Source organism: Diadema antillarum, unplaced genomic scaffold (assembly GCF_040938485.1).
Source record: "Diadema antillarum isolate AM-2024a unplaced genomic scaffold, OU_Dant_1.0 seq00000783_RagTag, whole genome shotgun sequence".
Classification (NCBI taxonomy): Eukaryota; Metazoa; Echinodermata; class Echinoidea; order Diadematoida; family Diadematidae; genus Diadema; species Diadema antillarum.
Window position 1 is genome coordinate 673,360 of NW_027271671.1, and position 14,141 is coordinate 687,500.

The 14,141-nt window shown below is 38.7% G+C and overlaps 1 protein-coding gene and 1 pseudogene across 1 annotated transcript; one reads left to right on the plus strand and one right to left on the minus strand.

Annotated features, from left to right (window-relative positions):
* Positions 1–276: 276 nt before the first annotated feature.
* LOC139739124 (uncharacterized) overlaps positions 277–14,141 on the minus strand; it is an 87,160-nt pseudogene continuing 73,295 nt past the window's right edge.
* Positions 3,656–8,607, plus strand: LOC139739112 (uncharacterized). The gene has a single exon (XM_071649731.1). The coding sequence runs from the start codon at positions 4,305–4,307 to the stop codon at positions 5,724–5,726; it is 1,422 nt and encodes a 473-aa protein (XP_071505832.1). The 5' UTR covers positions 3,656–4,304; the 3' UTR covers positions 5,727–8,607.

The following is a 14,141-nucleotide window of genomic DNA, read 5'->3' on the forward strand; positions in this document are numbered from 1 at the left end:
AATTAATATCGTACCCAACTCAAACGCTTTGAAATCAGCATATCTCATTATCATTGTACAAAATCAAATTTGAATGGAACTGCGTATACTTGTCTTTATTGCACTTGCGCTGATGCAGGACATCAGTAATAATCACGTCCAGAGCTTCGACATTGAGTGCGACAGTACCGTTGTTATTCACCTTGGTGGCACTCACTAAAATGGGGACATGACTGAAAACATGGCGGGACAGAAAAAGGTCCTCCCAAAACACCAGTCGAGTTCACAACTCAGCAATGATAACAGGCGACAAGTCTTCGGATCTGGCAAGTCCATGCATCAGTTGACAGCACGAGGGCCTGCGTGTTTCGAATTCAATATCAGAGAGTATCATTGCTGTGAAGTATTATGCACAACAGCCAGATCCTCAAGAATTTAGAGTTGTTTTTTTACAGGAACCCAGCATCGGTCAAGGATAGATGGCCGACTTTAATCGAAGAACCAAAGTCCTCAGCTGCTGGTAATCGCGCTGTAACAGCGGCAGGCACTCCTCTTCCTCCTCCTCCTCATCGTCATCCTCGTCGTCCTCGTCGTCCTCGTCGGCAACTTCTAGACCAGTCTTGCTGATGCTGTCGATAGCATCCTCGTTCTCCGAGTCGATGAAACCATTTTCGACTGGTTCGAGCTCCTCTCCTCTCATGATCAAGAAAGCACCAGTCCTATTATTTCGGATATCCTATAGGGGAGGAGGAATGGGAAAATCAAAACCAGTTAAATGAAATGACCGTTGAAATGGAAGTGACAGTACGCACATACATACATACATACATACATATAGGCCTACACACTACGAATATTTATTCATAAACATAATTACAAAGAAACATCTAGAGATATACACTGAGAAAAAGACAGACAGACAGACCAGAAAGAGTAGTCTTGCGAGAGTCGAAAATAATAGCTCGGGTGGATGCACTTTCTTCAGTCTCGAGGACTTTGTTTCAGTTTCAGTAAGTTTTATTTCTTCACTTGTATTAAAAAAAGATAAGTATGACAATATCAAATATATTCATAAGTCAGGAAAATATAAGCGAGAGTTATCAGGTTTGAATTTTCTTCGGTTTGTCTCTCTCTAACAAATGAAACTTGTGAGATCGTTGAATTACAGATCAACAGTTGCGATCTCACAGATTTCATTTTGTTAGACGGAGACAAACTGAAGAAAATTCAAACCTCAACCCCTACCCCTGTACTTGATATATTATTTTCTCCCAAGAGTTATCAGTGCAAATAATCATGTGAATGATACATATATTTCATGACAAATCTTTAAGCATACAAGAGGAGGAGACCGTTATCAAGAAGCAAATCACTTGACTTGGACAACGGACCTTGACTCATACGAAGTTCACTTTTTTTCCTCCTTTTTATCAGATTGATTAAAGGTCCTGTTTACCTTTGTGAGCAGTGATTTAATGTTCAAGATATATGTGTAGGTCAGTTGTATCACAAAACATCCTACCATATATGAACTTTGCAACTTAGAACTTAAAATACAAGGAAATATCACTATTTTTCTCAATAAACCGTAACTGTAGACGGTTTAGTCTGGAAACATTTTTATCATAACCATTGTTCACAATTTGTGTATTTAACAATACCTACAATTGATTATACTAATTCATATTTTTACATTGGTTGTTTCTATCCCTAACTCACATTTTTGAACCATTTTGAAGCATTAATGCTGGGTTTTTATTTCATCTGCAATTGTAAATTATGCCTCTAAGGCAAAGTTTGCAAAAATAGTCAACATGTCAGATTGTGAACAGCATCATTTTTGCAATCCCTGAAGACAGTACTTCATGTATGTTGTTTTTTTTTTTCATGGACTGCATCTTAAAGAGAAGTACTTCTTTGAGAAAAGTATACATGAGATTGCTTCCAATGTGGCTCACTTCCGGTAATATGGATATTAAGTACATGTATGATTACATGATCCATCAAGGATTGAGTGATTTGAATCAGTAGATAACGTAGATTAATTCAAACCATTTCAATTTGATTTTTATTCATCATTATTTCGGAAAATTAAATGATGATAACAAAATACACAATGGTGCGTACCTATACAAAAAAAAGTAGATAAAACAAATAAAGAATGATAATTCATTGATAATGTGATTCCAACGAAAAGCAATGCCCTCCAGATATAGGTAACCCAGTAAACACAGACATTTGCAGTTTGTCATAAGATAGACGCGAAAGGGGAAAATCATCTGTTTACGTTTATGTCAGTCTGTAAAAACGCTTGGTGAAAAAAATAGAATATGATGATATACACACACACAAACGGCTGGGAAAGCAAAGAAAATAAGGAGAAAATTAGGAAACAAGTTTTGAAAGGGAAAAGGGGGAGAATTAACTCAAGAATCTGAGAGATCAGACTTGAAGCAACCTAAAGTGTAAGCTGTAGTGACGATTACGTTCATTTGGGTAACAACGAATGAGTTGGTCTGTGGACTTTCCATGAGAAGATAATCCACCGAGTCCGAGTGAAAAAGTTATACTGTGACTTATGTCCTCTTGAAGAAAATCAAATACCACGCTCTAGGTATTTGGAATTCCTAACTGATTGCATTCAAGCGCACTTGGCTGTATTCTTTCGAGGCATTACTGCAAAGAAAAGTGCTGAGTAAATATTGTGAAGAGAACTATTAGTATTCAACTTAGTTTCACGTAAGACTGGAAACTTATTCTCCTCTCATTCCTACACTGTATCTTAAAAAAAAAGAAAACAAATACTAATACACCAATCAGATACATGACTGTATACACAATTAAGTCCATGGACATCTTCACGATAACCGTACATGGCTATACTTTATACAAGCCTATAAATAACATATAGGGGGCCTACAAACACACAGAAATACAGACACGTGTGCGCGAACGCACAAACACACACACACACACACACACATCATAGGACACTCTCTTTTATGGGCTGTCAGGTATTCATACTCTACTTGATCTTTTTCACCTAATCAGGTGTTGTCGTTGTTGTTGTCATTGTTATACATGTATTTGTGTTCATGTTTTTCAAGAGAAAATAAAAGATAATAAGCTGAACAAATTACTCTCCCTTGGATGGCCATTATAGCCAGCTAGGTTTGACTGTATTTGTGTTCATGTTTTTCGAGAGAAAATTAAACAAAAATAATAGCTGAGCAATTAACACACTTCCCATTAGCAATCGACGAACAAAACCAGACCTTTCTACTTTGCCCGTTTTGCTATTTTTAATCTAAACACTGGTAACCAAAATAACGCGACTTCTGTATCTGATTTTCAGACGTGGAAACAAATATAGATGCGTGAAGACAGCACAAACTATGTAGCCCTGTTTCATGACTACGTTAACCACAAACTGTATACAAGAAAATTTATGAAATATCATTGGGAAAGAGGCTTTACATGTCGTTGACACTATAGAGACGGAACACGAGCGTAAGAAAAAGCTTCACTATTTTTAACGAGGGCACTATGCGGAAACTAGCAGCTCTGACAGTGATAATACTATAAGAGACCGGCCTCTGTACAGAGAGCTTGTATTGTTCCGCTTGGGTAACGACGCACGGTTGGGGTTATTGTGATTCCGGGACGGTGTAGCTTTAGGAATTCAGTGACAAAGCAGGAAACTACAGTGCAATCGAATTGCGCTGAGATAGTGTGAGAAGTTGCTCAAGAGAAATAGATGTCAAATGGTATGAGGAAAGGCGCCAAAGAACGTATTCCTCATCAACAATTGTGAACCAGCAATACAATGCTCAACTTCAAGTAGCTACTCTGCTGAAAAGTGCGCCAAGACAAGGATTAAACCAATGCAAAGTGGAAACCGAAACAGCACCACGCCGGGTTCGTATTGTGGATCACCAAACCTGCAGCGACAAAACATTCAACGTTCTCATGAACACTGACGGTAATGATTTGTGCGCTCGGGCGTGTCTTTCATTTTGCCGTCATATTCCATTCACGATTCACTATTTACATTATATACAGTCTTGCCGATTGTGTGTGATGATTATGTACGGCGGTGCACATGACATATGAGTCAGGTGTGTTGACTCTAGGGCTGTGTGGAAACAGTGTTCCCCTCAAAGAGTAAGTGTGCCGCAAAATAAGCCACAAAAAGCCTAAAAAACGCTAAAGAGTTGATAGCACTGCTGTACCCTGCAGGAAAGAGGACGGCGGAAAAGTGATCGTGGCCACGTACTGCACATTCACAGTAATTTCTGTCTGCAGCACAAACCGTGGAACCAGCTATGGCAGATAGAGAAAAGCTCCGCAAGTCTTTGGATCGCATTAGCAGCGAAGTCGATGCCCACTTTGAAGCTGTGAGGAATGAGATCGTTTCGGCTACCGACGACGAGATCGTCAGGACCACGGAAAAGCGACGGAAAACAATAGCGGAGATCAACGCTGAAGCTGAGCGCGAGATTCAACGGATCTGCGACAAAAGGGACCAGAAGCGACAGCATTGCTTCTTTGAGTCTGAAGAAACATGCCGAAAGATAGAACAGACAAAAAAGGCACTGCTGAAAAAACTCCACCACTTCGATATCAAACTTCACGCTTACATCGAAAAATTGAAGGGAAAATACCATGGATCACATGCATCAGAGGTCAATGCCAACATAGCGAAGATGGTGACGGATGTGCCCTCTAATGGGCAGACTGTACACGACGAAAGTCAATTGATAAACAATGGTAATTTCGACGGAAATGACGTCCCAGATGCAGCGATCAAGACTATCTTCGGCGTCATGCGCGGTGTGGCCTTCGAAAGAGTGGAGGGTGAGAAAGTTGGAAAGATACATGGTCACAAGGAAAGATGGGTGCTTGAGCACAAGATCAAGATGGATTCGATCAGTATCCCTGTCCTTAGAGGTACAGCTGGTGAAAATGAAGTTGTTGTCAGCGACGGAAAGACAAAAAATCTCTATGTCACCAACATTGATACAAAGATTTCCCGTCGAGTGCTGGACGACAAGACGCAGTTATTCAATTGTGCCTCACAGGACGGACGGATACTTGTTTGCGGCAGGAAGAACGGACAAGTGGACGTGTACGACGAAGACTGGAAGTTCCTCCGAAAGCTGACCCTACCAACCTCTATACAGACAGGGTGTGGCGCCGTATGCGTTGCCATCGACAACGATGGATGCATACTGACAGCACCATACGGAGGCAACAACATCCACTTCTACCATCCCTCTGGCGTTCGCTGGCTACGGACGATTAACATAGATGCTATGATACCGATCCACGGCATACACATCCTACGATCGGGCATCGCTGTCCACTCGGCAATGTTCGGCGAGCAAGTCTGTGTTGTGGACAAGATGGGTGCCACCAAAGCGACAGAGTTTCTTGAGGAATCGGAGGACAAATGTTTAAGCGTGCTGACGGCCAGTCGAGGGACGGACACGATGTTCCACTTGTACTGTGACTCGTCACGCGGATGGTGCGTCGTGGAGGAATTACAGGATATTTCTTCCGGGAAAGTCGTGATCGAGAAAGCCTTGGAGTTTCCGGCCCCACGTTTGGCCAACGGACTTATCGGAGCTGAGGGTTTCAGCGTCCTGAAGTCGGGCAAGATGGTGACGTGTGATGGAGAGCAGCTGCTTGTTTTCTCCAAGCAAAGAGGGATAGACTGCCTAGCCGATATCTCTGATCTTCTCTGAACAACGAGTCTATTGTGATGCTCGTAGATTATGTCCTTCATGTCACCGTTTTTTTTTCATGTAATCATCGGGGACAAATATCCTTCCATGGAACTAGGACACATAACATTTGTCACTATGCATGCATTAAGAACATCGTGAATTGATACTATTCTGGTCTATTGAAATCCATGAGAAGGATTCCTATAGAAAAAGAGAGATTCTGGAAACTAAGGTGTTCAAGAAACATTTGTCAAATTTTAAGTTGAGCCACTGGTGGGTTCAGCCTTGTAATACAGACGTATTCTTTGATTCACTCTTATTCGTGTGGTACAATGTATCTACCATTGTGACCCACAACGGAATATCGTGTGCCATGTTAATCACATAAGTGTCATTTAGGCAGGTCTGCTTACTAGTTTGATTTTGCGCGAAAAGGCTGTTGTTTATGATACTGAGAGACAAGTATGTATTCCTGGACAACTACTAGTATTAGAAGTGATGCAATTTGTAATGGTTTGGTTCAATTTGAAATTCGATATGTATGAACGTACTTTACGAAGTTCGTATCCTTCGTGATACACATTTAACGAATGAAACAATATAACAAATGTAATTTTGTAATGAGCAATCGACAAAGTTAATAGGCTCACATTTCTCTTTTTTACGAGATAACACAATTTTGGACTGTAAAAATAGGGTTCCCAACACATTTCGACACAGTTCTCCCATGTTGCGAATACTGAAATTTGATCCGTTTATCTAACTAAAAATATGACAGCTATAAGGTGAGAAGGAATTCACATTTGAGTGATCCACATTTGTCACATTTGACAAAACAATCCAGACAACAGGCTGAACATTACACAGTCAGTTTCATGTAGCTACCCAGCGATTTCTGGATGCACTGACCAAAAAATGAAGTTTATCGCATGCTTTGAAGTAAGAATTTTTCTAGGAATACTCAAATGGTGATGGAGTTAACTTCATAAATTATGCATACTATGTTTGCTGGTTTTGTAGAGTTCACGTATCTTTTTTTTTTCTTATTGTTCAGTTAGGAATGATACGGAGAATGAAGAAAAGAGCCATCTAGAGGAGAAAAAAAGGTAATTTCATCTCTCAAGTACGAGACAAAAGCGTGTCTCCCTTTCCATGTGTCAGCCACAGTTGCAACATAATTTATTTTACAGAGTAACCACATTTATGTCATGCTTTCTAGTGGCGGATCCAGGGGGAGCGCACTGGGCGGCTCCCTTTATTTTTTGTTAAAACAAAAGAAATAAAAAGAAAAATGGGGAGGGGTGCGTGCGCCCCCCTTTAATTTTTCAAAGGCGCCCCCTCTTTACGGATTCCTGGATCCGCCCCTGCTTTCAGTATGATACTGCTCAAATAATGCTACATTCAAACGCCGTTTAACAAAACAAATAATCAAACAAACAAATAAACCAAATTGAAGGATCTTCCAAGCATTATACCCAGAGGATAATCAAGTTTATTAAGTGCAGTACAGTAGTAAGGGCAGTGATGTTTTAAGCGTAGAAACAAATATATTAAGTGCGTTACAAATATAATGTATCATTATAATTATCGTTATGTCAATATCTTACGTCCATTGAATCAACTTTTCTAGTAATCAACATTCTTATGGAACCACCTTAAATTTTGGCATTTTTGTTATGGTTACCTTCATTTAGCACACATCATTAGTATTTCTTGTATCAATGTTTTGCTGTCAGATTGAGCCATACTCATCACGTGTTCGTCGGCCTTATGCGAAAAGGGCCTCAAAGAACTTCCCCTGTTATACCAAAAGGGCACTAATAGTGTACAAAGTCTAAAGCGTTAAGGGCCTACTGGCATGACACTGGTGGAATTGGTTTCAGGCCCTTTTGGCATAAGACCGCGAACTATTTTTTTAAGACGAGGAGAAATATGAGTCAATAACAATACATCTTCTCAAGCAAATGTATATCCGTTTTAGTAAGTCGTTGTAAGAGCAAGTAACCTTTAGCAACATTTTTTTTTCTCATTATATTATATGGTTATGGCAGGTCCATCGAACCTTTTACACAGAATAGGAAGGTAGAAGTGCATATATTTCTGTATACACTCCAAAGTGTTCATGATCAATCTAATATTTGGGTTGTGTTACACGTACACTCCTTTTCATGTAGTTTTCGTAGTCACTGGTAGTGGTCTACATTTTTTTGTTGCGTTTTGAGATATTATGTGAATCTTAGCTACTCGAAGGCTGTAAGCCTGATCTCATTTTTGTTTGTATCACTGCAATGTTATAAAGACAAGCAGAATGGGTCAATAGTAATATTGCCATTACGTTAACGTGTAGCTGCATGATATCACAACCAAAGCGGAACCACAAAGTATAAAAGTTTGTAAGCAGCTGATGAGTTGGGGAAGTGGACTTTAGCCTTCTCCAAAATGTGTGGGGGTGTAAGGACCAAGACTGAATGGCACGGTATGCGCTGAGTATATAATGCGAATCATATATATTCGTTGTGGTGTAGATTAAAGTACAATATTTGTATAAACGTATGTTATGATAAGGTGGGTCAAAGGAACATGTACCTCGCTTATATTTATACAGCTTGTTCGCGGGTGATTGATTTAGTGCACGCGCTGCATTGTACATGTAATATCTGCATTGTTCAGTGGTATGCTCTCTTCGTTAAAGCTGAAAGGTCAAGGATGAGAAAAGAAAAGGCAAGTCATATCCTCCCATGTTCAGCACGCTCTTTTCAAGCGCAATACAAATGTGATGCCAAAGTAAGTACGTGCATCAGATTTCCGCCAAATATTTGTCACGTAAACATTGTCTATCAAAGAAATTATCACCACACTAGAAAATACATGTACATACAAAATAAATCATTCATCAGTATCTTTTCTTTGCCATGCATTATGTATTTTTTTTCTGCGTCCCATTACAATTTGTATTTATTTCTGATAATATCATAAAAAACAGTGATGAAATTTTGCGACGTATATAGCGTGTCTCCATAACCTGCTCTCTCTTCTCAGTGGTAATGATATATATATATATATATATATATATATATATATATATATATATATATATATATATAATAGAAGTATTGGACAAGTTCACTCGGTTGACAGCAGGTTCATCCGTATTTTATTGCTACTCGGAGTTTCATGCCACCTTCATTTAGGGGCAATCATATATAATATATATTATATGTATATATAATATATATTATATATAAATATGTAATATGTATTATGATATATGATTATTAGAAGAAAGAGTCTCAAGTACCCCATGGATCCAACGAGAAGTTTTTTATTACAAAATTTTCGGTCTGCCTCAGACCTTCGTCAGTGCAAAGACAATGATGGACAATGATAAACATGAATCATAACAACATGTTTATCATTGTCCATCATTGTCTTTGCACTGACGAAGGTCTGAGGCAGACCGAAAATTTTGTAATAAAAAAGCTTCTCGTTGGATCTATGGCGTACTTGAGACTCTTTCTTCTAATTATTACAACATTCGAAGTCCAACGCGTGGAAAGTTCCAAGATGAACATTATATATATATATATATATATATATATATATATATATATATATATATATAATATATCATTATATATATATCATATGTATATGTCATATATATTATATATATATATATATATATATATATATATGACAACTCTCAGTAGCTTGAAAATATGTCTTTTATTCATGTGAGTAAAAACGAGATATGACTGTTGTATCTTTTGCGCAAATATTTTAGGCTGTTAACCGTGGCACACACCATCCTGAAAAGGAAAAAAAGAAATAGCATCTTTACTGAAGACAAAGAAAAGCCACGTTGTAAGAGCTCAAATTGTCGTTGTTGACGATCAAACAACGAAATTGAGAAATAAATTAATCAAGATTTATCCTTTCCCTGATTGCAAGGGGGTCGGTGGACTTGGCTCAAACGGTCAGGAAGGATATAATAAACGATGATGGGTTTGAGAATTATGCTCTCGGTTTCAATCCGGAAACAACATCTAGAAATAAACATGAGTGAGTCTCATAAATGTTTGAGGCTGTCCAACTATTTCTGTCTATACTTCATGCTTGTCTTTCTCAAAAAAAACCCGATATCACCTTTATTTGCTCAGAGAATAGTTTAAAGTCGAATATTTAATGAAACTTAAGGACAAGGACAAGTTCACCAAAATATATGTGTTGATTGAGTGAATCCCTTCAAAGGTTATGGATTTTTAAAGTTTCAGTGCCGCCACATCACTGGATAAGAAGACAAAAAATATGTTAAATTTCGATATAATTTCTTTAAACTTTTCTTCGCATATGAAGTCACAAACTTTAGTACCTATCTCATTCAACAATGGCTGCACGAAAACTGTAAAAATTAATTACTTTTGAAGGAATTGTCCATTTTTTCTCATACTTTCACAGATGTGTTCTACTAATATTGCTGCATTCACTTAATCCACACAAATATTTGGGTGAACTTATCCTCTAAGGAGGAAATGGCGTAATATCATACATCACCTTATCAACGAGAATGTAGTCTTCCGTGACGCGACCGTGCACGTAACCGTTTCGATGAAGAAACTCAAGCGCCCTGCCGACGTCACGTTCAATCACCATCACGTCGACTTCGGACAGGTAGAGACTCGGCGTGGATAAGTAGTGCGCCAGCGTAAAGGTGCGACATCGGCTGCTTACCACTGGCATGACCCGGTTCTCAGAAAGGTCTAGATTGATGGAGCGCACGAAGGGGCTGGCCAAATCCCCTGCTGAAAGGAGAAGTGAGAAGATTGAGATTCGTGAAAACTTGGAGTGCCTGAGATTTTAAAAAAATAGCATAATTCGTGTTCATGACGTCGTTAAACACTCTGTGAAAATTTCACTAACATCTGATCCAATCCAATCAGGATAATATTAATTCAAAACACTTTAAAAAAACAAACATCAGAGACAGAGTATTGTGTCAGTGAATTTCGCAGTTGAAAGGCTGAGGAATAAAGAAGCTGTTCATGTTCCACCAGCAGAAATGAAGAATTTGTTTGCAGTGAAACCATGAATGAAACGTTTTATTTGATTGATAATTGGAAAACACTTCTATCTGTTATCGGGGTCTATGTAAAACTGGTGTATTTTTTATAGACTTTGACGATGAAAAAAAAAGAATGGTAGTGGCAGTGGCGCTATAATGAAAACAGCAATATTTGACAATAATTATGTATCAAATAAGAATAAAGGCACTCTAACAAGCAACATATTTACAACACTGTTAAACAAAAATAACATTCAAAATATTAAGGTTGTTTCTTGAAATGATAAGTGCTGCTAAACAGCGCCTATTAACAATGTGCACAGCATGACCCTTTTTTTCTTTGGATCCAAATTCACATTGTAACTATTCAAACAAGCGAAAGTAACACAACGAAAGGGATACCTCCTTTGGATGACTGCCCCAACATTTAATTGCTGGCGATAAGAATAATTCCTAGGCATATTACGGGAATAATGGGGCTTACGTGACATGGTTGATAATGTTTTGAGTAGAATGACGGTGTAAACGACAAGTTTAATAACTCGTTGAAGTGAATAAAGAAACATAATCATCCCAATCGTATCTGGGTTTATGAGCTCTCATCTGAAGACAAGAGAAGGTATATCATTTTAAGATTGACACATCATTTTATTTATGATCAATTTGCACCAGGCTGTGTGGGTAATTTCCATGCTCACAGTAGAATTTACGATGAGTTTGGACATCATTCAATTTTAAGCCACTGATCAAACACAGCAATGTAGGCAACGAAGCGAGGGGACATAGATGCTACATGTAACATGTAGGACTGTTTTTTTTTTTTTCTATTCAGGTGTTTAAGTGTAATATCCCTCCGTACTCCTGGTATCTTTAAATGAATTGAGTAGATTATGAAAAAATAGCAACAGAAAGATGGAAGTTTCTTCATAGTGGGGAACAAGATAAGAGATCCATGGCAGTTTGAAGTTCCTCAAATTTTCACAAAATGATACAACTGATTACAACCACGAAAGGAGGTTATACTGTCACCTTACTAAACTCTGGTCACATACTAACATTTTTTTAAAGATTACCTTAATTGAATTGAAAAAAAAAAAAGAATTGCTATTTTACATTCTTCAAAGCACGTCATGGTTGTCTGCTTGTCTCAGTAGTGAGTAGTCTCATTGGGGGAGGAATTGTTTTATACTTCCTGCATTATCAGCCAAAAATATTATTTTCAAGATTTTGTGTGTGTGTGTGTGTGTGTGTGTGTGTGTGTGTGTGTGTGTGTGTGTGGCGTTTCTAGGGCTCCAACTGCTCGAGTGCAACTTCACGACTGAGTGGCAGTACAATTTAAAGGGATGATGTAGTTCTGGTTGAGATGGGGATTCAGGGTTTAATTTTTGTCAGACAATTCGAAATCCCTTTTATGAAATAATAAAGAGCGTACGAGCAATTGAAAGTTTATTTGATGAAATTTGGCTTTGAAATTGCTGAGGTATCCAAAAATAAAGTAGTCCTAATAAAAGATGAAATCCACCTTTCATCAGGACTATTTTGTTTTATTTTCTTTTTGGATATCTCAGCCATTTCAGAACCAATTTTCATCAAATAAACTGAAATTGCTGTTCGAGTCGCATGCATTTTATTATTTTATATAAGTGGTTTCTAATTATCTCACAAAAAAGTTAAAATCTGAATCCCCATCTCAACCAAAACTATACCATCCCTTTAAGCACACCTGATAGAAGGCATCTCTGTTCTTCCGCATTGGTGCAATATTAACGTAGCATGCAGTCTTATCTCAAGACTCGAGAACTTAAATTTGAAAATGGTTTCATAGTGCAGTGCATAAAAAGCACATACCATGCACTATATACCATAGAACATAGATCATGTGAAATACATTCGAAATAAATTAATAAGGAATGTGCCCTGAGAATCGCAATTATTCTCAATCCACTCGACTATAATGTTTTATATAGGATATGGGATGTAGGAAGCAGGAACTTTGAAATAGTTCGCCAGAAAAGTGTGTTAAAGACGAACGAGCACTTCCGCATTTACAGTGTACAAATATGATAATGCAGTGGTTACATGTAGAACAGGTATATGCTGTACTTTCAGGATAGGCAAAAAATTTGTTTGTACATGATGCTTTTCTGCTCCCTTCGTGATTGCGACCACGAATGATTTCTCTCTGGCAGTTTAATGACGAAATTTAAAGCCAAAAAAGGTACTGTGCAATCAAGATATAATAAAATTAATGGGTTAACTTTATTCACGCCTTTCATAATCACCAATCAATGAAGCTGGAGATATTTTGTTTCCTAATAACAACATCTAGCCGAGGTCCTATGCCTGAAAGGTTTTACTGTAAACATGCCTGCAACACATGCGTTTTGATGCAATTATGTTATCGAGCCCTGCTTTCACCAGCACGGTTAGTAGTGTAGGCCCCACGTCTAGCATGACAAACGTACAATTCTGCAGAGATATTTCGAACATTCACTATAAGAACAGAAAAGAGATGATTATCATCCACGTCGGTTGAGAATTAGCTTGCTAATCTACGAGATTTTCAATTTTATATACTCCTGTAAAAGTGGTTTCTTTCGCGTACAGAAACTTTCGCGGTTTCCATCGGTGCCGACTTTTTCGCGTGTGTTTAAATTCGCGGTCGGTAATTATAGCGTTGTAACAAGCGACGAATTCGAAACATTTTCGCGTGATGTTAAATTCACGGTTCAACCTCAAAGCGCGAAAAGCGCGAAAATAAAACCACCGCGAAAGAAACCACTTATACAGAGTATTCCACGCCCGACATTGATAGCCTGTGTGCTTTTGCCAATATTGACTCCTTTCGCGTTGTTGTTGTTGTTGTTGTTGTTTTTTTTTTTTTGGGGGGGGGGAGATGGAATTGTATAGGTTATTGTTTCGCAAGTTGCAATCGACCATACTACATGTACTACGTTTTTTTGTTGATGCCGTTTTTTTTTTTCCAAGCAGGCACGGTTTTCATTCGTACGCCTACGTTCAAGACCAGTCACTTCTGGCCAATCAGATGCCACATGCACGCACGCACACACGCACACACAAAGTGACTTGCGACCCGAGGTTGTTCGAACGGCACCTTTGGGAGCACCGCTGTCCCGCCGCACAAAGCGCACCATCTCTAGATCGCCCACACTAAGCTCTCGTGTGCACTCGCTCTTCCATGTGCTGTGTGTGGGGGGTGTGCCCTTACTCTTCTCCCGAGAGCGCTCCAGGGTGGAGATGGTGTAGAGGTAGGGGTTGGCCGCTGAGTTCACGGGGAGGATGAACACCGCAACCCAAGCATACATTTCCTGGGTAAAGAGAGAAAATGGACAAAGAGGGAGGGGGAGATG

Coding starts and splice junctions, on each gene's coding strand:
- LOC139739112 (XM_071649731.1), top strand. CDS start 4,305: ATGGCAGATAGAGAAAAGCTCCGCAAGTCTTTGGATCGCATTAGCAGC.